This window comes from Pseudorca crassidens, chromosome 9 (genome assembly GCF_039906515.1).
Source record: "Pseudorca crassidens isolate mPseCra1 chromosome 9, mPseCra1.hap1, whole genome shotgun sequence".
NCBI lineage: Eukaryota > Metazoa > Chordata > Mammalia > Artiodactyla > Delphinidae > Pseudorca > Pseudorca crassidens.
The window spans coordinates 48,653,043-48,676,569 of record NC_090304.1 but is presented as its reverse complement, the minus strand read 5'-3'; the positions used below and the strand labels follow the sequence as shown (position 1 = coordinate 48,676,569).

The 23,527-nt window shown below is 55.8% G+C and overlaps 1 protein-coding gene across 7 annotated transcripts; it reads right to left on the bottom strand.

Moving 5' to 3' along the window:
- Positions 1-39: 39 nt before the first annotated feature.
- On the bottom strand, positions 40-23,523 carry APBB1 (amyloid beta precursor protein binding family B member 1). 7 transcript variants are annotated; one of them, XM_067750092.1, is made up of 14 exons: positions 23,390-23,523; positions 15,078-15,806; positions 9,118-9,296; positions 8,967-9,023; positions 8,798-8,883; positions 8,620-8,683; positions 8,033-8,182; positions 7,542-7,669; positions 7,026-7,140; positions 6,793-6,877; positions 6,435-6,518; positions 1,025-1,140; positions 705-881; positions 40-611 (listed from the first exon to the last, which is right to left on the bottom strand). In XM_067750092.1, exons 2-14 carry the CDS (start codon positions 15,790-15,792, stop codon positions 444-446), a joined length of 2,124 nt encoding a protein of 707 aa, XP_067606193.1. In that variant the 5' UTR covers positions 15,793-15,806; positions 23,390-23,523; the 3' UTR covers positions 40-443. The 7 variants fall into 7 exon arrangements, with proteins under 7 accessions (XP_067606193.1, XP_067606192.1, XP_067606190.1 ...); XM_067750091.1 differs by having other exon boundaries at positions 23,340-23,479; XM_067750089.1 differs by lacking the exon at positions 23,390-23,523 and adding an exon at positions 22,935-23,088.
- Between the last annotated feature and the right edge of the window lie 4 nt (positions 23,524-23,527).

Below are 23,527 nucleotides of genomic sequence, written 5' to 3'. Positions count from 1 at the left end.
GGAGTGATGGTGTGGTACAGGCACAGGAAGGCACACAGCTCAGCAGGGCAGACTTTATTAGTGATATCAGTACAGCAGAGGTGCCCATGGAGCAAAGGGGAGGGGACCCATGCCGGGACCGGTCCCCTCCTTCTGCCCCTGCAGGACCCTGCGAAGATGGGGCCTGGCCTAGACCAGTTCCTCCCGCTCCAGTGGAAACGTGGCGGTGGAGAGCCTGGGGCTGGCCTCGCTTCTTGCTCCTCTTCTCATCCACCCAGTATTGTCACTTCCTTGCAGGATTAGATCTCCCTCCCAGCCCCTAGGCAGGGAACCCCAGCTACTGGGGAGGGGCAGCTCTGGGGGGGGGGCCCTGAAGTCTAAGAATAACCTGTAGGGCCCCTCCCTGCCCCGTGCCCTTGAGTTCCCTGGGGCCCAATGCAAGCAGGTGGAGGGAGCAGAGGGCTTCAGGGCGTGTGCGCCCCCAGCCGTTTGGGCTTAAGGGAGCCCCACAGCGACTGAACGCCCCTGCGGACGGTCCACCCTACACGCCGCGCAACAGACTCAGCTGGGGGTGCCGGGAGGCAGGAGGTGGAGGCCTGGGAGCGGGCATCCAGACACTTCTGGTAGCGGAGCTGCAGAGAGGCGGGGGCGGGGGGGGGGGCGGTCACGCTCCAGCCTGCCCCGTGTGGGCCGGGGGCCACCGCTCCACCACCCTACCCGCTTACCATGCACGCAGCCTGCACGGCCTCTGAGAGGCTGGCAGCATTGGGCTCGCACCAGAACATGTGGCAGCAGAAGGAGGCTGGGCCGGCAGCCATGATGAATGCAAACGTGTGGACATCTCTGCCCACGGCCAGGAAGGACAGGAAGCGCACTCGGCACTCCCCCAGCACTGCCTCCGTCTGCGGGGAGGGGAGCCAGTTGGAAAGGAATAGCCCGGCCCTCTTATACTGGGTGCGTCCATCTTACTGACGGCCCTTCCCCTCATTCCCGGTCTCCCCTCCCTGGCAAGGCCCCTCCATACCTTCTCCACCCAGGTCTTTACCTGCTGGTGCAAGATGGTGAGGGTGGCAGGGGCCACGCTGACGTGACTTGGGGTCCACTGCTCACGGCTACTGGAGGACAGGACCGATTCCAGGGCCCCATTTATCACATCTACCCCTGAAAGGTAAGGATATGAACATGGCACTGCCGGAGGTGGAGAGAGGATACCCCCGCTGTACGCTAGACTTTCCAGCTCTGCCCAGTCCAGCCCAGGGCCTTTGCTCCATCCCCACTTCACTAGCCTACAGCCCCGGCTGCTGCTGTATCCCTTCCTTGGTACTCTCCTGCTTGGCTTCAGTGACTGGCACTTTTCTAGCCTCTTCCACCTTGAATCCTAAGCTTGGTTTGCTTCACTGACTCTCCTTCTCCAGCCTCCTAGGCAGACTGACCCCCCAAAGCTGTCCTCTCCATACCCTGCTCTCCACATTCAGACATTCCAGCGCTTCACACCACAATCCCTTCCAAATCAGCCCCTATAGGCCAGTCCTATCCAGTCCTCAAGACCCAACCTTCATTTTTGTTTTAAAGATTTCCATTTGAGGAATGTTTACTCTTGTGTCATACCAGTGCTAAGTCATTACAGTGCACTATGTCATCTACAATCTCACAAAAGATCCCTTTATCTCCATTTTATAGAAAAGGAAACTGAAGCTGATAGAAATCAGGTAATAAACCTTAGGTCACACTAAGAAATGGGGATCTGAAGGTAAGCAGTCTGATTCCAGGGCCTGGGTTCTTAACCAGGCCTCTCCCCTGCCCCTTGCCTATAGTCCTAGTTTCGGAACGAGAGTGCTGTCAAAATCTTAGTTGTGGGCTTCCCTGGTGGCGCAGTGGTTGAGAGTCCGCCTGCCGATGCAGGGGACACGGGTTCGTGCCCCGGTCCGGGAAGATCCCACATGCCGCGGAGCGGCTGGGCCCGTGAGCCATGGCCACTGAGCCTGCGCGTCCGGAGCCTGTGCTCCGCAACGGGAGAGGCCCCAGCAGTGAGAGACCCGCGTACCGCAAAAAAAAAAAAAAAAATCTTACTTGTACTCAGTAATTTCTATGACTTGCTCAAAAGCCAAGGAACGCAAGGTTCCTGGCCTTTAGATCAATCAACTTTCCCTTGTAACAATACCTCCTCTACTTATAACTGCTGCTAAACATTTCCACCCGTGCACCCCACTTTTGCTTGTACTCAGCAGAGAACCAAGGCAGGAGCACACTGGCATGGTGGGGCAGGGGTTCTGTTCCCTGCACTGCTCGTGAGCTGGCTGTGGCATCTGGGTACCATCGCAGTGAAGAACTTAGGGTGAACGATGCCAACGCAAAAGCACACACCTCTGTGGTCTGCTCTTGGGCCCTTGTGCCCCTTTCAGTGCCTCTGGGCTCCCACCAGGAGCAGAACACATGGACCCTTTGAGGGCAGAAAACAGATCTTCCTCGAAAGTCCTCCCTCTTGGCCTTGCTAGCCTTACCTCTGGCTGCATCAAAGCCAAGCTCCTCTCCTAAGCATGAGGGACTCCAAAAACTGGCCTCATCCGATCTGTCAAGCTTCATATTTTACTGCTCCGTGGGCTTCAAACGATTTATGTAGCATTATTAACATCTAATCTTGGCGAATGCCCAGCGAGGCAGATGGGGAACACAAAGGAAGAGAAGAGGATGCCCTTGAAGGACACACTGTAACTGAGGGGAAAGCCTGTCTAGAGGGCCCTTCCCCTCTTGACTGTCTGCGAAACTCCCAATTCTCACGCCTCAGAGTTCCCCCAGGGCCCACCTGGGAGGCCTTCCCTGCTGTAGGGCAGAGAGGGTGTTGCTGGGACAACTCTCAGCATATCTTGTAACTGCTGGGAACCCTTTCTCCACACTGGGCTGTGGCCACCTCAAGGACAGAAACCAAGTTTCATTCATGTCTGTGTCCCCAGTCCTAGCACAGGGATTATCTACTGAAGGAATTCCAGATGCTTGAGCAAGTCACCCGCGAGGCAACATGGGCAAATGCACCCAAACCGGTATAACCAAGCAACCCAGAAGCCACAGGAGGGTGACAACACAGGCAGGAGTGGGAGGGCCAGGGCAGCCTGCAGAGGGCTCAGATGTGAATGACATTGATGCCAGTCAATGGAAAAGCTCAAAGATCATGCGTGTAGACCATACAACAAACTGCTTAATAAGCAGATGGAGCTGCGGAGGTGGCACCTGGCCCCAGGATGGGGAGAAGCATGCAGGCGGGGAAAGCAGTGGAACTAGGTGGCCCGGAAAAAGTCTATTTGGTAACAGCTCAGGACTGAAACCTACACCCTGACCCAGCCCCAAGCTCCCAATCCCCCTTATATCCTTATTTTTTTGTTGTTTTGGTTTTGGTTTTTTTTTGCGGCACGCGGGCCTCTCACTGCTGCGGCCTCTCCCATTGCGGAGCACAGGCTCCGGACGCACAGGCTCAGCGGCCATGGCTCACGGGCCCAGCCGCTACGCGGCATGTGGGATCTTCCCGGACCGGGGCACGAACCTGTGTCCCCTGCATCGGCAGGCGGACTCTCAACCACCGTGCCACCAGGGAAGCCCAATGTCCTTACTTTTTTTCCATCTCAGTTGTAGCTTTCTAACATCCTATATAATTTACTTATTTTATCTATCCTGAATAGAATGGCAGCTACTTGAAGGCAGGAATCTTGGTCAGTTTTGCTCATTAACACCAAGAACCTAGAGTAGTGCCTGGCACAAATCAGGCACTCAATAGTCATTCGTTGATGAACGAATGATTAATGAGTGAATACTGCAGCTTCAGGAGGGACCAATGTTAAACTCATGGAGGTTAAAAAGGGAGCACAAATAAAGCATGAAGTGGGGCTTCCCTGGTGGCACAGTGGTTAAGAATCTGCCCACCCATGCAGGGGACACAGTTCGATCCCTGGTCCGGGAAGATCCCACATGCTGTGGAGCAACTAAGCCCGTGCGCCACAGCTACTGAGCCTGCGCTCTACAGCCTGCGAGCCACAACCACTGAGCCCACGCACCCCAACTACTGAAGCCCGCATGCCTAGAGCCCGTGCTCCACAACGAAGAGGAGACCCCGCTCTCCGCAGCTAGAGAAACCCCGCGCGCAACGAAGACCCAATGCAACCAAAAATAAATTTTTAAAAATAAATAAATTTATAAAAAAAACAAAAATAAAGCATGAAGTGAGTTTAGGGACTACTGTGTGAAAGCTGTGGCTTCCGCAGAGCAGACCCACTGAGCTGACGGACGGCAGAGGGGCCGGCGAGGGCTACAGACAGTTGCTTTAACGTGGTGAGAACTTATGTGAGTGGCAGGGGGACAGGGGAGTAGGGTCGTAACTGCAAGAGGCATGAAGTTGGGGGTGAGGGAGAGGAGGAAACTAGCACAAAGGTGAAGGGCTCAGCCACACCTCCTTCCTGCTCCCGCAGCAGGACTTTCTCGCCTGCGGTGGCAGTGCCACGGAATCCAATCCACTCCTCTCTGCTAATCCAGGCCTTCCTTCAAGCCCCAGCTAAATCCCCACCCTCTCTAAGAAGGTTCCCTCACTGAATGGAAGGTGCTGGTCACTAGTCAGGATGGTTTGAGAGGAAGAGCAGAGAAATGAAGATGACCAGGGTTAGAGTCCTTGGTCTGCCATCTCCTGGGCTACGTCATCTGAGGCATTCTTTCATCTGTGTGTTTGTTTATCCATTCACCCAACACTGTCGAGTTCTTCCTAAGTGTCTTTTGACACGACACCCAAGCATTTCTTCAAGCCGTCTCTTTTTTTCCCCTCTGACCTCGCTCCTCCACTGTCCATTAAATGTTGGAGGGGCTCACCGCCAGGCCCAGGCTCGTTTGCCTTCTCGCAGTGGCTGCCCACTTTCCGGGCTCGATCTTCTTCACACTCGTGGCTTTGATTACCTCTCTAACCCAGTGGTGCCCACACTTGTATCTCCAGCCCAGACCCCTCCTCCGTGAATCCAGATGCCAATGTGAGTTTGCCACTCACCTTCCTGAAGGCACATCAGACTCAGGATGCCTGAAAACTGAACTCAAACCTCCAAACCCAAACTGGCCTCTTCCAGTGCTTCCTACCTTTAGAGAATTGCACCACTATCCGGTTAGCTCCGAAAGCCAGGGGTCAGTCTTAGTGCCTCTGCCCCTCACGCCGCATCCAAACAATCACCAAGGCCTCTGCTGACTTTAACTGTCTAATCGTCTCTTGAATCCACACACTCCTCTTCAGCCCCAGCACAGTCCAAGATGTTCTCATTACTGGCCACAACTACTGCAAGGTCCTCCTGGGTTCCCCACGTCCCCCTCCCCCTGCTGAGCAGCCTTCTCCACTGGTATAGCCAAGGTGAGCGGTACAAAACTCAAATGATTATGCCTAGCGCGCTCCAGAGAAATCCTCTTATAACTCCCTGCCGCTCCTAGGACGAAGAACAAATCACTAACGTGGCCTACAAGGTCCCGCAGGGCCTGACTGCCGCCGAGATCCCAGCCTCATCTGGCACGGCTGGCCTTCTCTCAATGCCTTTGAAGTACCAAGGTGCCTCCCGTGATGGGTCCTCACACCGTCCACTCTGCCTGGAGCGATCCTTCCCACTTTACTCCTGTCTCCATGCCACCTGGCCACATTAGATCCTACTCATTTTTTAAATCTCAGTTCAAATGTCACTTTCTCAAGTCTTTTAGGACTCCCTAGCCTAAATGAGGCTCCTCTGTTACACAGTTTCATAGCATCTTGCTACTTTCTTTCAGCGAATGACTCAACTTGTAATTTGACATTTATTTATGTGATTATTTGATTTATTCCTCTTTTTTTCTACTGTAATCTCCTGTAACCTCCATGAAAGCAGGGCTGTGGCCATTGTTCTCCCAGGACCTGGTACATGGTAGGCTTCATAGGTATTTGCTAAGTGAATGAACAAGTGAATAACAGGTACCGTAAAAGCACTAGAAACGTGAGTGGACCTAACAGTCTCTAGCCTCGGTTTATCTATAAGATGGGTATCATCATAATCCCAACCTCACAGGATCCTCAAGGATTAAGTGACACATAAGGGAGTACTTTACAAGCAATAAAGCAGGTTGACAGATATGCTCACTGCTTCCTCTCTAGATGCTCACAGCCCATACCCAACCCAGCCCCCGGCTGCTCCAGCGTTTCCAGTCATCGAAGACCCGCCTCCCAGCCTAACCAAAGCTTTTCTGTGGGATTCAGGAGTGGGTCTCCCTATATGCCCGGTTCACTGGTTCACAGTGAGTGAAGGCAGGGTACGGAGTGCAGCTGGGACAGAAGTACAGGAGGTGGGATGCATTTTGAAGGGCAGGGAGACATCAGCATGAGGAAGGTCTGGTAGAAGGGGCACTGGGAGGCAGAGGGTGGGAGCAGAGTTTGGGGATCAAGGAGGTGGTCCCTGAGTGAAAAGGGACACACATACCAACAGGCTTAGCAACAGGCACGTTCCCCAGGTAATAGACTTGGAACTTTTGTACCAACTCATTCTTAGGCGCTGGGAATTCCACTGCGGGGAAGAAAGGAGAGGATCAATCATAGCGGCAGACCTTGCTCACTGCCAGTCCCCACCACCAGGGTATAAGCTGGACATTCACCCGGCCAAGGCCCTACCTCCACCCCCTCCCCCTGCCTCCCTTTAACCAAAGTCCCTCCACTTATTTGACCCAAATAATTGAGCCTCCATTTTCCTATCACTCTGTCCAGTAGCTCGTGCCTCTTCTTGGGTCACCCCACCCTTGCCCACAAAGCTGAGGCAGACCTGGTAGGGTTGTGACACTGACCTTGGAAAGGGACATCCACAAGTTTAGAGTGGTCCAGAGAGAGTCCATTTACCAAGCAGCGGGCGTTGCGCCGTTCGGCCATGATCTGCAGAAGGGGAAAGGGGGAGGGGAAGAGCGAGGGAGGGTGTGTTAGGCTTCACGGCCCTGGAGCCCCCCACCCCGCCTCAGTGACCCCACCCACATCCTTGTAGAGCAAAGGTGGCAGCTAGCCCAGGGTGCGGAGGGGGCCGTGCCTTAGAGCAGATCTCATGCAGGCTGGTGGCGATGTTCTTGGCAGGTGCCTCACAGCGAAACACGTGGCACTTGAGCATCTGGGTCAGCTTATCGCGAGCCACGTAGGCAAAGTCCCTGTTGGGGGGAGGGGCACCTCAGCGTCTCCCAGTGCCCTCCAGTGCCGGGCCTCATTCCGCCCCACCCACGCCCTCCCCATCCATCGCAGCTCCTCCAGGGCTTCTGCCCTCGGGATGGGGTGCTGCGGGCGCTGCCTCCTGGCCGGAGGATAGACAGGCAAGCATGCCGAGGTCAAGGAGGACGGGCGAGCACAGCGGGCAGGAAGGGGCAGGGCAGAATAGGGGAACTTGGGTGCTTCATGGCATCTGGTCCAGGTGTGGGAAGAGGAACGGTCAAGGCAAAGTAGGCATAGTACCTCTCTCTGGGTCCGGCAGCACAAGAGAGGCAAAGAGCAGAGTTAGGGAGGAGGGCCCCACTCTGACTGCCCGCCCCCCCAGGACCCCTGGCCCTGCTCCCACCTTCCGCTGTCCCGCCCGACGCCCCACACGCGAATGCTGACGATGGGCTGGGCGTGCAGCAGGGCCTGACTGTGCGGCTCCACCAGCTTTAGTGTCTCATCCTCCAGCTGTAGCAGCAGATCCTTTCCCTGCAGGCCCAGGAAGCGGACGCTCAGCGGTGCCCCAGCTGGGAAGGTGGCTGAGCTTTGCCACTTCCAGCTTGAGGGAGGGTGAGCCCCAGCTCGAGGGCCCTTGCTTTGGTGTCGGACCAGCCACCCTGCAGCCTCCCTCTAGTAAAGGTCCCACCTGTCACCTCTAACGAGACTCCTTTTATCATCCCCATCGCGTCTCCCAAGGTCCCAACGTGGAGTCACACGTCCACCTCACAGGCTGTCACCTGGCGGGTGTGCACCTCCCTCCCCAGTCCTTGGGGCGGCAGCTGGGCTCTCCCAGCCCTCACAGTTCCCTTCACTTCTCCGTTGCCCGGCCACCCTGCCAGCTCAGGCCCTCACCTCCCCCCAGCCCCCAGACATGGGGTCGTGCAGATTGTTTTTGTGGTAGGAGAGCTGACGGATGCAATTGTTGACTGCCACACTGCTGCGGCCAGGGGCCAGCTCCTCCTCCGTCATCTCCACCCAGCCAAGGGAGCGCACGGCGAAACACTGCCAGACACAAAACAGGGGGCGGGAGATAGAGGCTCTGAGCTAAAATCGGAAGAGCCCCCAGCCCAGGACGCAAGGAGGTTTGCTGAGACCAGAGGAGTTCCTGACTCAGAACACAGTGGGTGGGAGGGTATAAGACTAAGAGGCTCTACAAACAGGATATAGTTGCAGGAGGGGTGCTGGTCTCAGAGGAGACCCCTGCCAGTCGAGGAAGCGTCTGAGCCAAGCCTGGAACGGCCCCCTGCCAGGCCACAGGACTGGTTGAGTTAAAAACTGAAATGCCTCCCACTCAGACACAGGGGTCTCTGCTGAGACTTCAAGAGCTCAGGACCTGGCAAGCTGTACTGAGACCACAGAGGCCCGCAGAACATGACCCAAGGGGCATTCCTGTACACAGGGGGGCCCAACGTGGGAACGGGCATTGGTCTTGAACAAACCTTGATCCCTGGGTTGGCATTCCGTGGGGGCAGCTTCTCCTCCTCTTGGGGCAACGGCTCTGGGCTGGAGGCAGGTGGTAACACTTGGTACAGGCCCCCAAACGGGGAGCTGTCCCATGGTCCCTTCCAGACAGACCCATCCCACTGTCAGCCCACTGTGTCATGCCTTCCCACTTACCTGAGGCTCTGAGCTGGGAAAGGCAACGTCCCCTCCTCAGGGTCCTTCAGTCCCAAATCCATCGGGGCCTCCTCACTGGGCTCATCCTTGGGAAGGGGAGAGAGGAATCAGGACCAAAATGATGCCCCTTCTCCAGCTCCTCCATTGTGAAGGAGGTCCCCTCACTCACCTTCCAAAATTCTCCATCCTCGAAGCCTTCTCCATGAGTGAAGCCGGTCCAGGTGAGCTAGGAGGGGTGGGAGCCAGGGGTGGGTGGCTCATCTAGCAACAGCAGCGCCACCCTCCCCCCCGGTCAAAACCATCAGGCCCACGAGCCTCACCTGGGACTCCTCGCGGGGGCTGCTCCCCTGTGATGGGGAGGCCTGGCCCGGGGGCTCCCACTGCGTGGTCCCTGTTGGGATGTGCCAGTAGTAGGTCCCTGAGGTGTCCTGGACCCTCATCCATCCAGCTGGCAGGTCGGAATCCGTCTCGAAGGCGTTCGGGTTCCAAAAGGAATCTGCTAGGTGGGGGGTCTTGGTGAGGGTCTGCCCACCCAACCAGCAAATCATGGGTGCTATGCCCAGTCCCCTCCCAAGACCCCATGGTGGAGGAAGGGCAGGGGAAGGGCTCCAGCACAAGGTTCCTCATCCTCCTAGAGCTTGAAGTCTGGAGTCACAGCATGGGGGGCCCCCAGCGTGAGACGTGACTCAGGTCTCCTCCTGGGCTCTGCTCCTGGCTAACATGGCCAAACAGAGGGAAGGAGGGAGGCAGAGAGAAGGGAAGGAGGTTGAGTGACCCCAAATGACCTCCTGTCAGACATATCCGGATCCCAGGTGCACACACTTAGCGGCTCCTGCACACACGGGTGCACACAGACATACAACATATACAAGCCCTACCACATACCTGTGCAGCCACCACAAACCCAAGGGTGTACACACACAGGAGATACCCGCAGACAGCAGGTATCGCATACGGGTGCACGCGCACGTGCAGGGGCAGACACACACACACCAACTCCAGCCATCCACTGATGCGGCCACCATACACAGAGGAGCGCGCACACACAGCGATACAGTCCAGCCCCTGCCACATGTGTGTGCAGAGACCACACCCACAATGACCCCCAAAACATGTGTGGGTACCACACAGACACTGAATACACATTCAGACACACAACATATGTCAGCCTCTGCCACATGTGTGCAGATTCCGTAGACACCCACAACCTAACCCTTGCCACACACGAGTGCAGGCGAACATTCCATGCACATGCACACACACCACGCACCTGTGACATAGCCCCTCCTCCCCCGGCAGAGCCACGCCACTCCGGCCCTGCAGCCCAGCTCAGGCCTCCACCACTTCTGTGCTCCCTGCCAGCCCCGCCCCACATCACGCCCGGGGCCCGTGCTGCCCCTCACCTGGGCTACTGTCCTGCAGGACGATGGCCAGGAAGAAGTCCTGGGAGAACATGGCGCTTGTTCCCAGCCCCTCCTGCCTCCACCCTCCCTCCTCACAGCCCCTCCAGCCCAGCCAGCTGGGCTCACAGCCTGGTGCTGGGCTGCAGAGAAAAGCTCATCCCGCCCCCTTCTCACCAGGGCAGAGCGCCTGCCAGGCAAGATCCTCCCCCGCCTGGAGCTCACTAGGGAGGGGCCAGGACCACCAGGTAAGGGGACCCCACTGGGGTGGGGATGTGGGGTAGGGCTCATGAGACCCCAGCCTTCCCTGCTCACATCTCTTCTTTCTAATCCTGCGTCCCCTCCCCCCAGTCCTGAATCTCCATCCCACCCCAAAGCGGTCACCTCGGTGCCACAGTCAAGCCCAGTCTTAGGGACACCAGGAGGCTCAGGCCTTCAGGAATCCCCCAGCTACCTGGGGCCCTGCAAAGCCTAGAGCTCTCAGTACAAACAGGGTGTGGCTTCAAGGCTCCCGGGGATCCCTCCCCTGCCCAGAACCTGCCCAGCAGTTCGAGCGGAGAGTGGGCTTCAGGGGCTGGGCCCCGGCAAGCTTGAGGCTGGGCTTGGGGCTTCCCAGCACCAACCCCCCTCACCTGCCAGGGCCCAGCTAGGCTGCAGCGTCTCCTCGGCAACCGCAGCACCAGGACCGGCTGGGAGCGCCCAGACTGCTGACGTGCTTCCCGTTACCAGGGAAACCAGGAATCCTGACTGGTCCAAGAGGCAGCACTGAGGGACAGGCAGTCCCCAGACCCAGGCTGCTGGGCAAACAGGCACGGAGGGCTGGGAGTGGGCGTGGTTACACCAAGGGGGCTGCATACCTGATGTGAGAGTCATTGGAGCGAGGTGCCTCACTGCCCTCAGCTTCCAAATGAGGTGGGCCCACGGAGGAGGGGCTCTTCTTGCCCATCCAGCCTCTAGGTACCCATTACTGCCTCTTTCCCCCCACCCTCCCCTCCCCTCAGGCCCTAGGGAATTAGAATGCCCGCTTTTCCCCAGAGACCCTCCATCGCCTTCAGGGCTCTCCCGCCAAACCTTCCAGGAGCCCCACGCGCAGGGCAGCCGCGCTCCGCAGACCCACACCTTTCTTCCTGAAGGGCCACAGGCCCCTTGAATCTGCGGACCAGTTCACCATCTTCTGACTGAGTCACACACACCAATCCATCTGCCATCCCTGTCAGCCTGCACCTTCCTGCTTCAAAGAGCTTCATCCTTCCGATCTGTCCTGGAGGGGCCGCTCTCCCCCCGACCATCTGGGAGGCCCTTCTGGAGCCTGGCACGTCTCCCTCCAAGCACAGCCCCACCCCGGCCTTTGCTTCCACAAGCACGCATTTATTCAGGAATGTACACTTTCACTCCTGCACCAATTCATTCCGGCGCTCCTTCACGCACTCAGAGGTTCGTGTATCATTCATTCACCCACGCATGCCTCCCAGGCTAAGCCAGATGTAGTCATTTGCTCAGGAGTCAGGAGCGCTCTCCTTTCCCCACCCCCACGCACGCCCGTAGTCCAGACTAGTATCTTCTACCTGGGTCAGTGCAGCAGCCTCACGAAGGGTCTCCCTCTCCCTGTTTAGTCTCCTCCAGTCTGAGCTGCAGGCTACATCCCAAATGATTGTTCCAAAATGCTAACCTTCTCTCCAGTTGAATCCTCTAATTGTTTTCTCCTTGCCCTCAGGATAGAACCCAAATTCCTCTACAAGGTTTGTTTGCTGTTATGAGCCCCTAATCGCCTGCCTCTCAGCCTTACCTCTGACCACCCTCCATACCTCTGGTCTCTCTCTCCCTGCCTGGGACACGCCCCTTATCCTCCCTGAGCCCAGCCTCCCTCCCCTCAATCTTGACCTGGCACCAGCCACTCCTCCTTCCAGCATCAATGTAAAGGTCGCTTCTCAAAACTGACCCACCCCCTCTCCCCAACCATGCACACAGGCAGGGTGCGGGATGTCCCTCCTGCAACCCCCCCACCCCAGGGCCCAAACAACCTGTTTACTTCTGTCTCCACCCTAGACTGTGAGTGCCATTGAGGGCAGGAACATCTGACCCCTGCAGTATATATTCTTAGCATTTAGGACAAGGCCTAGCAATGAGTATGAACCCAACACAGTGGGTTCCCAGTATGAACCCAACACAGGTAGGAAAGTTCATTGATTCAACATTCATCATTTGGTCATCATTCGTTCATTCATATACGTATGCATGCAATCAACAACTTGGTGGAGATCCTAGGGTGGGAAGGAGAAAATAATGTTTGCTCAATTCTACCACATTCCTACAGGAGCCCAGACCTCCTCTGTGGCCTTCCTGGTCATAGCAACACAGTTACAAAAGAGGCAGTGGCGCAGCCCCTTCTGCTAGCAGCCCCTTCTCCAGCAGAGCTCGATCCTTGCCCATCCTCTCGCCACACCAGCTCGCTTGCTGAGGTCACTGCCCACACCCAGCATACCCTTCCCAGCTCTTCAGCAGTTCTGTCCTCCCACTCGCAGAAAGCTCATAGGAGCGGCCACTACAGTGACCATTCAGGGGCCCCAGAGCAGCCAGGCTCTCCATTATCTGGCCCCAGATTCACATCCCCTAAGGCAGAGGTTGCAAATAAGCAACCTGCAGTCTGATGTAAACCTCAGATAGATTTTGTTTGGCCTGCATGGTGCTTTTTTAAAAAACAGACTTGGTTGCTAACATTTAGAAATTGGGATGTTTCACATCAATATCTAGTTTTCAGTTTCCCTTGAAAAGTTACATGAACTGGCTCCATTGAGACTACATTTCCCCCCACCTAACCCTATAAAAACCAGCTGGAGTGGAGTAGTAGCTGTTCCCTGCAAAAGGGACCCAGGCGAGGACCACTGACTGCCGCTAACATCCCCCTAAAGACAGGCAATCAGACTTTGTCTTTGGTAGAATTACTCAATACCACCTGTGAAGTGTTCTTACAAAAACAAAGAACCCCTCAAATCTGAATCTGATCAAGGCTCTAGAATTCACTGTCAATTTACAGGAAATCCAGGGAAAGAGGAACATGTTCAACACCACACAGGGAGGGTCTGCAAATCCAGACCACGGAAAGCCCAGGGCAAACAACACAGTGGCTTCAATTAAAACAACAACAACAAAACACCGAGCAAAAATAGAGAGATGGAGGAATAATGTATAGATCAAAAGAAATCTTGACATATTGACTATCAAAAGGTCTCTTCCTGGGCTTCCCTGGTGGCGCAGTGGTTGAGAGTCCGCCTGCCGATGCAGGGGGCGCGGGTTTGTGCCCCGGTCCGGGAAGATCCCACATGCCGTGGAGCGGCTGGGCCCGTGAGCCATGGCCGCTGAGCCTGCGCATCCGGAGCCTGTGCTCCGCAACGGGAGGGGCCACAAAAGTGAGGGGACCGCATACCGCCAAAAAAAAAAAAAAGAAAAAAGGTCTGTTCCTATTTGGATATTGATGCAATGAATCAAAACTTTTTAAAGAGTGGGGAGAACGTTTATCAGACAACTGGGAAATGTAAACATTGACTGGATATTTGATGATATTAAGGAATTATTGCTAAATTTCCGTAGGCATGATATTGATATTGTGGATTTTTTTTCAAGAGTTTTATCTTTCAGAAAGGCATGAATGAGTGGGGACTTCCCTGGTGGTCCTGTGGTTAAGACTCCGAGCTTCCACTGCAGGGGGCATGGGTTCGATCCCTGGTTGGGGAACTAAGATCTCGCATGCCGCACGGTGCAGACAAAAAAAAAAGCATGAGTAAACATTTACGGACGTATTTGCTTCAAAATAACTTAGGCTGGGGCCCAGGAGTAGGTGCGGGTATAGATGCAGCAAGGTTAGCCACGTGTTGCTAATTGTTGAAACTGGGTCATGGGTAAATCAGGCTCGTTATTCTATTATTTTTGTATATGTCTGAAAATGTCCATAGTAAGTTCTTTGAAAGGGGATGACACGCTGCCCTTGGCTCATCTGAACTGCATGCTCCCTGCAAAGGTCCCCCAGTTTGGGGTCTGGGTAAGGTGCCTGCTGCCTGGTGTGGGAGGAGTCTTTCCTGACACTAACATCCAGCCCAGGCTTGTGGCCGCAGCCCATTATCTCTGCCCCTTGCTCCTCAGCTGTCTGCATCTCTATGTGACACTAGCAAATGCAGAGACTCAACTTATTTAAATGGGACACATTTAATGGTCAATCCTGGGAGTCCTAATATCTATCCCCCCCACCCCAACAAAGCATATGTTTATTCTTCCTTTGCTTCCTAACTTTTAGTCAATATCTTATTCCTGACTAAACGGTACTCTTGCAACGTCCAGTGTGGTGCTCTGCACACAATACCCCATTCTTTTCCAAATAGACCTCGGTGGGGAGGAGCTGCCTCTAAATAACAGCCCGGAGTGCACCTGGGCTCATCGTGCTGTAGGCATCGGTGACAGCGTAGGGCCAAGAGCTCGGGTCTGCACTTGGACTTGGTTTAGATCTCAGTTCTACTGTGATCTCAGACTGTCTGTGACCCTGGGAAAGGACTAAACCTCTCCAGGCCTCTATTTTGTCACCTGTAGTATGGGCATAAAAAAATAGGATTCCACACGACAATGCTGAGCACAGTGCCAGTACCTGGTAAGTGCCTCATACACAGACCTAGGCCACCATCCACCGGGAGTGTGGGATGGATGGGTCTAGTGCTTGTTCAAGCACTCTCTGAACGTAGGGGCCATGTCCTTCAGGAAAACCTGGGCGTGGCCTGCTGAGGACTGAGGATACAGGCTCTGTGACTCACGCCCAGGCTGGCCCTCTGTATGGAGGGACCCCCCCCCCGCCCTCTCGCCCTCCCACATTCCCCACAGCAAGCTCCACAAGGTACCTGTGTCCTCCGGGGAGCCATAGGAGGGGCTGCCCTGGGATAAGGTGGCCCAGCTCGAGTCCTCGTCACTGGCTGCGCTGTTCCGCATGCCAAACAGAAGGCTGGCACTCTTGCTATGCTCTCGGGGGCCGTCTGCGAGGGCCTGGGGCCCGGGGGGCACCTCCGCACTCCCCAGGGGCGCCGGCAGCCCTGGGGGAGAAGACAAGTCGTCCTCGTCTTCCTCCTCGTCCTCGTCATCCTCCTCGGCCTCCCCTGCTGCCTTCTCCTCTCCCTCCTCTGGGCCCTGCTCTCGGGTGCCGATGATCAGGCCGGGTCCTCGGAGCCCTCTGTTGGCCGCATTATGGGCGGAGAGCTCCAGCTCAGAGTACAGGTGCATCAGGCCTTTGGGGCCCAAGGGTGCCATCTCGGGCTCCTGGCTGGCTTCCTCAGCCAGGGTCAAGGTCACGTTGCGATTCTGGTCACGGTGGGCTGTGGCGGCCCGCCGGAGCTGGTTCTGGCCCTCCTTTAGCCACTTGGCATTGGCGGGGCCCGGCTCGGGTCCCCCCCCCTCCCCCATGGCGCTGCGCAGGTCCTTGGGTCCCACGGCCGTGGCCTGCAGCTTGGCGTTGAGCAGCTGGTTGTGGGCAGCGTGCAGGGGCAGGGGCAGGCTCAGCGCGGGGCCTCCGTGGCTGTTGGCATTAATGGCCGACTGGCTCAGGGATGATGGAACAGACATGGCCTTGGCAGATCCTGCAGGCGGGGAGGGGAGACCACGTTGAGCCTCCAGGTCAGGATAGCAGCACCCCTGCTTCTGTCCCAGGCCTGTGCCCTGCACCTCCTCATCTCCCTGCTCTCAGCAGACCAGCACACACCGCTGTGTCCGCTGAGCTATTTTCCCAGGAGAATAACTGGGCTCAACTTCTGTCCGCCATCACCACCACCACCGGCTCAAACCCCACCCCCACTGACCAGGCCCAGGCCCACAGTCCACCCCATCCCCAAATCCCCAGCGCTGAGCTTGCTGGGATAGCACAGCCAGCCCCTGCTTTGCCCTCACTCCCAACTGCAGAGACTCCACACAATGGCTCTCTGTGCGTCCCCACCCCCAGCTCATCCAACTGGGGCTTGCTGTGCCAGGGGCACAGATGGTGAGGGACTGGCTCGTGTGTTCTGGACACTGGACACTGCCTGCCCCCTTCCTCCTGCCACACCGCTATGCACAGCCCCACCACTATGAGCTCCCCACGCTCTGTTCCTATCGTCATAAATCGCTGGGTCCAATCAGCCCCCGAGCCCACCCCATCCTAGAGACCATGAGGATAAGAGAGAATGAGCATAGACCAAGCCCTCAAGGGCAAGGTCCTAGGAAGGCAGGTCATAAAGGAAGGGCCTTCAGCTCCAACTCGTGGTTCCTTTGACCAGTTGAAGCAACATTTTGGTGACTGTTTCGATAAAGTATCGCACCTCGGGTACCAATTCCTCTGCCAGCCCCTATGATGCCCCATGCCTGGGTCACTGCAGGAGTCTTTGATCTGGACCCTCCAGCCCTTCAGGTCTTTGCCCAAATGTCACCTTTTCAGTGAGGCCTTCCCCGGATACCCTTTGTAAATCTGCAGGCCACCAGGGCCCCTCCCAGCAATCCCCAAACTCCCCCCAGCACCCAACACCATCTGACAAGCTAATTTATTATTTACTTCGTTCAATGATTGTCTGCTCATGACTCTAATTTCAGTTCCACGGTGGTGAGGATTTTGTCTTTCTTGTTTTTTTTTTTTCAATGTAGTATGCCTAGGGCTTAGCACAGTGCTGACACAGAGCAAGAACTCAATAAATATTTGTTGAATCAGTGTAGGAATCTGCCCTCCCATCTGCCCCAGGCCCCATTTTGCATCTCCTCTGCCAGTTTCAGAAAACATACTCCGGTCGTGTTACTGTGTCTCAACCATTGCTCACGATGCCCCAACCAAACTCCACCTGCCCTTCAGGTGAGGTCTCCTGTCCCACAGTGAAAGTCCACCAGTCCTATCCCCTCGGACCCCCTCCTGCATCCTCAGAAGCGCTTCGTGGATCACCTTCTCCTCCGATCAGCCAAGCCCATCACCCTAACGACTGATCTCACCCTCAAAGCCCCATTCCACCCTCCCCATCTCCCTGACCTTCCACTGCTAGGCTTCTCTCCTTCCCTGACCCCGCTATAATGTGCTCACTCCCTGGACCCTCCCTGGCCACCCCCTCACAGTTTATTCTCCCTGACCAACCGTTATCCGACTGTGTCTCCGCCTGACCCTCTTAGACACTATCCTCCCCTCCCTGATACCCTCACTCAGAGGTCTCTTCCTACCTGACCTCCCCGCAACATGCAACTCTCCCCTACGGACCGCCTCCCAGGCACACCTTCCCCTCAGACTCCCGCTGCACAGTCCTTTCTCCTCAGTTTCTTACCTGAGCGCTCTCCACCTGCCTGTGTGCCCTGAGTTCTTTCTCTCCTTGAACCCATGGCCCCAGTGTTCTCTGTCTCCACAGCACAGCTCTCAACCCCGAGCACTGACAGCCCGGAGGTGTTTAGGCTGCCCCGCAAGGCTCTGCCGTCTCTCGGGTGCAGTGCCGGGTCCTGGGGCAGGGGCCGTAGCTCGCCTTTCCATCACTCCTAGCCCCTCAGACCCTAGCACAATGCTATGCACACATGTGTGAAATAAATGTGAGAAGGTCCCTGTCCACATGTCTGCCTCACGTGTAACCACCTGCTGGTCTGCTCAGTATGGCTCCACCTCAGCAATGAGAAAGCTCGTGGCCACCAGCATAAATGAGAAAGACAGACGGCCCTGTCTCTGCCCAGAACCACAGTAATCTTCCAGAAATGGAAACCAGATTGTGTCACTCTCCAGCTCAAAAAGTCAGATGGCTCAGGACTGCCTTTAGGATAATGTCTGTACTCGTTAGCAGATCACCAAGAGCCTCCTTGAGCCAATGCCTATGACCTCTCGGGCCTCCTCCCCGTCCTGCCTCCTTCCCACCTGACACTCCAGCCACAGGAAGTATGGTGGATTCTAGAACATGTCACACTCACACGGCCCTGGCTCTTTGTCTACACTGATCCCTCGGCTTGGAATCCCGTCTCCCCGTGTGAGGACCTCTGCTTATGTTTCACTACTTGGCTCAGCGGTCAAAGCTCCTAAGCAGTAAGTCTTTTCTGTCCAGTCCCCTATCCCCATCCTCACGTGCCCATTCCCTCCCTGGCTCACCATACCCAGTACTGCATTCTGTCCGAACATCTGAGACCCTGTCTCATTCAACTTCGCACCCATTAGCAAAGAGAGTGTGCTGTGCGTCTGCACAGAGTGGGCCCCTGGTCAGGATGGAGGGGTGAGAGGAACAGGAACTAGGAAGCTCAGAACTAATTGGGGATAGACACTGAGACAGGCTTGTGTGGCCTCATGGGCTGGGGATGGGAGTGTCAGGGAGGGTGCTGGAGAATGATGAAGGGTCCCTGAGCAGGAAGTAGGATGGGGTCCTGGACAGGTGAGGCCTGAGATCTAGGAAAAAAGGGAGGGAGGGAGCTAGCTTAAGCCGATACCCTAGCTCAAAGGCTGTTCCTTTGAGTGGCATCTCCATGAGTTTCAGGAGATGGAAGACCCCATGACTCTGCCACACTCAGGGCATCACAGGGGTGCCAGGCCCTTCTCTGAAGCAGCAGTGTACGGAGCCAGGTTTCTCAGTGTTCAGGCCAGGACCAACCTCCTTAGCATCTGGAAGTGTGGTCTGGGAAGGGCACGTGCCCCATGAGGCTGGGACAGTGAAGAACCAGGGTGACTGCAGGGCAGTCATGGGGGCAGAAAGCACTGGGGGAGGGAAGGGGGAAGTTCTGCTGTGTGAAGAGTGCTAAAGCCTGAGCGCCTAGCCCAAAGCAGTGCGGTCTCCTTCACCTCACTCTTTAAGGTCAAAGGATGACCAGCTGCCCAATACCTTCAAGAAGGGGCACCACCTAACCTCTCCCCTCTCACTGGTGCTACCCATACCTGGAGCCTCTCAAAGGATGGAACGAGACAAATGGATTCTGGCTCAAGGCAGGGAGCTGGGCGGAGCCCTCAGGGGAGGAGCTAAAAGAGTGGCCACTAAGCCTGAAGGGGCTGATAGGAGACAACACGGGTAGCCAGGCGAGGCCTGCTCAAGGTCAATGGTCTTCTAACCTGACCACTTACTATATGCCAGGCACTGTGCTGGGCATGGGGGGAGAGTGATGAATAATAAAGAAATGACTGTTCCCCGAAGGAGCTCACAGTCTAGCAGGGAAACAGTCACTGAACACCTCGTTACAATGCAGTGTAATGGCAGTACCTGGCACTCGAAGCACTCCCTATTTGTTGAATAAGTGATTGACTATTTTGATGGGGAAAGAACAGGGCACTATAGGAGCCCGAGGCTTACTTTGACCGAGACATTGGCGAAGACCTGCCTGAGACAAGAACACGACTCTCCTTGGACCACCCCCTTCACCCTCCCTCCCTCTCAGAGGATGACCCCCAACGCACTCCCAGTTCATGGAGGAAATGGCAGCTATCAGCCAGAGAACATCCTCCAACCTACAAACTCAGCACCTATCCTTTTACCTCCTTTTTCCTAAAACCAGTTGCTTCACCTGTCACTTAAATCCTTCCTTTCATGCCTTTCCAGGAATTGTATGCCACTGTTAATCCATGTTTTTCTTCTACCTAATCAACCACTCCTCAGCGGGATCCACCATCTCCCGACTTAAACACAGAGTCTTTCTTGACCTGACATTCTTCCAGCGCCACTTGCTACTCTCTTTTCTCCCCCACATCCGCAAACTTCTTGAAAGAGCTGTCTTCACTCATGGCTGCCGTGTCCTCACCTGGGTCTCACTCTTCAACTATTCCCAGTCCTGCTTCCACTCTCAACATGCTTCAGTAACAGCTCCTACCAAGGTCAACATGACCCCTGTGTCATTTAATCCAACAGACCCTTGGAGTCCTCATCCTGGTTGTACTCTCAGCAGCATCTGACACCATGGGCCTCTCATGCAGCTTTCATCCATGGCTTCCACACACTACATCTCCTGGTTTTCTTCCTACTCTCTAGTTACTGCCTGGTGGTTTCTTACACTCCTTTGCTGGCTCTTCATCCTCTGCCAGCCGTTACACACTGGAGTTTCTCACAGCTTGTTCTTATGCCCTTTTCTCTTTCTCACCCGATATTCGACACAGGTATTCATTCATGCCCGTAGCTTCAGGTGCCCCCTACAAATTGATGCTTTCCAAAAGTACACCTTCATTTCAGACCTCTCATCTGAGCTCTAGACACACACATTCAACTTGCTACTCAACATCTCCACTCGGATGTCTCAAAGGCCTCTCAAACCAACATATCCACTCATGTTTCTCTCTCCCACATCTTAACTGGTCCTTTCAGGATCCTGGCTCATGGAATGACATGACCACCAGCTCTGTTCTATAAACCAGAAGTAGCAATACCATTCTTTTTTTTTTTTTTTTGCAGTACGCGGGCCTCTCACTGCTGTGGCCTCTCCCATTGCGGAGCACAGGCTCCGGACGCGCAGGCCCAGCGGCCATGGCTCACGGGCCCAGCCGCTCCGCGGCACGTGGGATCTTCCTGGACCGGGGCACGAACCCGTGTCCCCTGCATCGGCAGGCGGACTCTCCACCACTGCGCCACCAGGGAAGCCCAGCAATATCATTCTTGACACCACCTTCTCCCTCACTCCCCACATTCAATCCATCCCCAGGTACTGACGATTTTCTATCCAAGAAAAATTTTTGGACTTGATCGACTCTCTGCATCCACTACCGTCAAGAGTCCACACCAAGGACAAAGACTTTAAGATCAAAATTCTTAACATGCCCTCGATTGTCCGGCTCAGCCTTCCTCTCCAGCTTTGGCACTCTGCTGTCCAGCATCACTGGCCTGCTTTTGATTCCTCGAAGACATCATGCTCTCTCTTTCCATCAGGTGTCTGCACATGATTCCCCTTCTGCCTGGACCCTCCTTCCCCTACCCTCTCAGTCTAATTCCTTTGCCTCTTAGGTCAAATGTCATGTTCTCAGAGACGCCTTCCTTGACCCTCTCTCCCTACCTCCTAGTCCAGTTTAGGTGGTGCTCTTGTGTGTTCTCAAGGCACCATTCACCTTTCCCTTCATGGTATTTATTACATTCGTAATTTTATTCTTATCTGATTTTCCCCTTAGACTGTCAGCTCCATGGGGACAAGGACACAGCCTATTTTGCTCGTAATTATATATTCAGTGCCTGACAGTACCTGGTATATATTAGGCGCTCAAAGCATACTTGTTGAATGAATAAATGATCAGATAGTTTTGTTTTTTTTTTTAAGGAAAACACTACGTTAGAGTATTAAGAGGAGGTAGGCAAGAGGGTATGTTATCAGAGCAATCAAGGAAAAAAGGGGGTGTGTGGCCTAGATTAAGTTTGGCAGCAGTGGGTAAGATGCAGTGAAATGAATGGATTTGTAAAATACTTAGGTAGTGGACGTAACAGAACTTGGTGACATAAGATGTACAGAGTGAGAGAGAGAGACAGTAATCTAGAATGTGGCCTAGGATTCCAGCTTGGGTAGCTGATTGGAAAGTATCCATTTCTGAGAGTTGAAGGAGGAGCAAATTTGAAAGAAGGGGTAGAGAGGGAACATAGGAAAGATAATACAGCTTGGGATCAGTAAGTCTGGAAACTCCTGTTGGATTTCCAAGGGGATGTCATGAGGCCAGTTGGATATTGCGTCTGGAGTTCAGGAAAGAGATCTGGGCAAGATGTATAAATCCGAGAATCATATATATGTGTGTGTGTGTGTGTGTGTGTGTGTGTGCATATATATATATATATGTGTGTGCATATATATGAAATTTGAAGCTTTGAGAGTGAATAAAGGACCCGAGGAGAAAGTGCAGAATGAGCGAAGATGGCCCAGGAAAGAACCAAGAGCCTCACCAGCATCTAAAGAGAGGGGAAGGAGGTAGCAGATGAGATTGAGGAGCAGACAATGCTGCAGGACAGAAACCAGGAAAACGTTTCAAGGAGAGCTGACACACACCACTAATACTAGAAAATGGAAGGCGGATAATAGGAAAGTGTCCATTGGAGTTGGCCACATGGACATCTCCAGTGACCTTGGCTTGAGCAGTTTCCGCGGGTGCCAGAGACAGAAGACGGAGTGAAGTGAATTAATGGGACGTGAGGAAATAAAGACATCAAGTGTAGACGAGGTTCTGGCTTTAAAGAGTGGAGAGAGCTGGGCCTCTGAGGTACTGGGAAAGCAAGAAACGCACAGGCAGATTCAATAGGTTCGAAATATCCTCTGAATTGGCAGCGGGAAAACTGCTCCTAATGGGTGCTCCTGCCAGTGCTAGGCCTCCTGGCCGAGGGGGGGCCACAGCGGCCCCAGGGCACACCCCTCGGTCGCCGAGGGCAACAGAATGCGGCTTGACAGATGCCAGGCCTGGGACCCTGCAGGAATCCGTGCAGCCTCTGAGCTTACCTCACCACACGTCCTCTTCCCAGTCCTTGACCTCCCCTCCCCCATCCCCTAGTCCCCATCCCCCATCCCCCCACCATCCCTCGCTTCCCTTCCCCTGTTCTCGCTCCCTATTCATCCCGGAGAGGCAGGAGGTAAAGGTCGGGGAGGGGACGGTGTGAGGACCGAAGTTGAGTCCGACCTTGTAAGGGGGAGAACAGGAGGGTAGTCGGAATACGCGGTGGGAGGGCCGCGCGCGGGGATGGGGCCTGGCGGGGGTACGCGGGCCGCCGCGGAGCTCGGGCTGCGGGGTCCGCCGGCCACTGGAGGCCGGGATCCGACCGCCCGGGCTGGGTCCCGGCAGGGGCAGCTCCTACCTGCGCGGGGAGGCCCCAGGCCCAGGTGGCGGAGGTGGCTCAGGCTGCAGGGCTCGGGCTCCGCGGCGGCTTCTCCATCACAACATCCCCCGCCCAGGAGCGCGCGGGCCGCGGGGCCGCGCCCGGAGCAGCGGAGGCGCGCGCGGGGCAGCGGGTGGGGGAGGGGCGCCATCTTGGGCCGGACGCGGGCCGGGGAGCTGGAGCCCCTCGGCGGCGTCACTGGTGGCAGCCGAGCGGAGGGCCCCTCCCTGCGGGACCCTCGGGCCTCGATGAGTCCAGCGGCCCAAAGCCCCTCGCCGGCCGCCATCCCTGCGCCCGGGTCCCAGGGTTCCAGAGCGCTGCCCCAGCCTCCGCCGACCCCCGCCCAGCCCGGCACCGCCCTCCACCACGAGGCCTTGGACTCACCCTGTGCGGCCCACAGGGCCCCGGCCCCGCACCCCGGCGGGGCGACTCACCGAGGGGTTGGAGCGGGAGCGGCTGTGGCAGTGCCAGGGCCGCGGCCGCGCGGGGAGGGCCTCCGAGGAGGCAGCCTGCTCTGCTCTTGCGGCAACACTCCGTGACGTCCTGGTGGAGAAGCGATGAGGGCACAGCGT

Coding starts and splice junctions, on each gene's coding strand:
- APBB1 (XM_067750092.1), bottom strand. CDS start 15,792: ATGTCTGTTCCATCATCCCTGAGCCAGTCGGCCATTAATGCCAACAGC. Junction 8,684..8,797: donor TTCCCAGCTCAGAGCCTCAG/GTAAGTGGGAAG, acceptor ACCTGCCTCCAG/CCCAGAGCCGTTGCCCCAAG. Junction 7,670..8,032: donor TGTCTGGGGGCTGGGGGGAG/GTGAGGGCCTGA, acceptor CTGGGCCTGCAG/GGAAAGGATCTGCTGCTACA.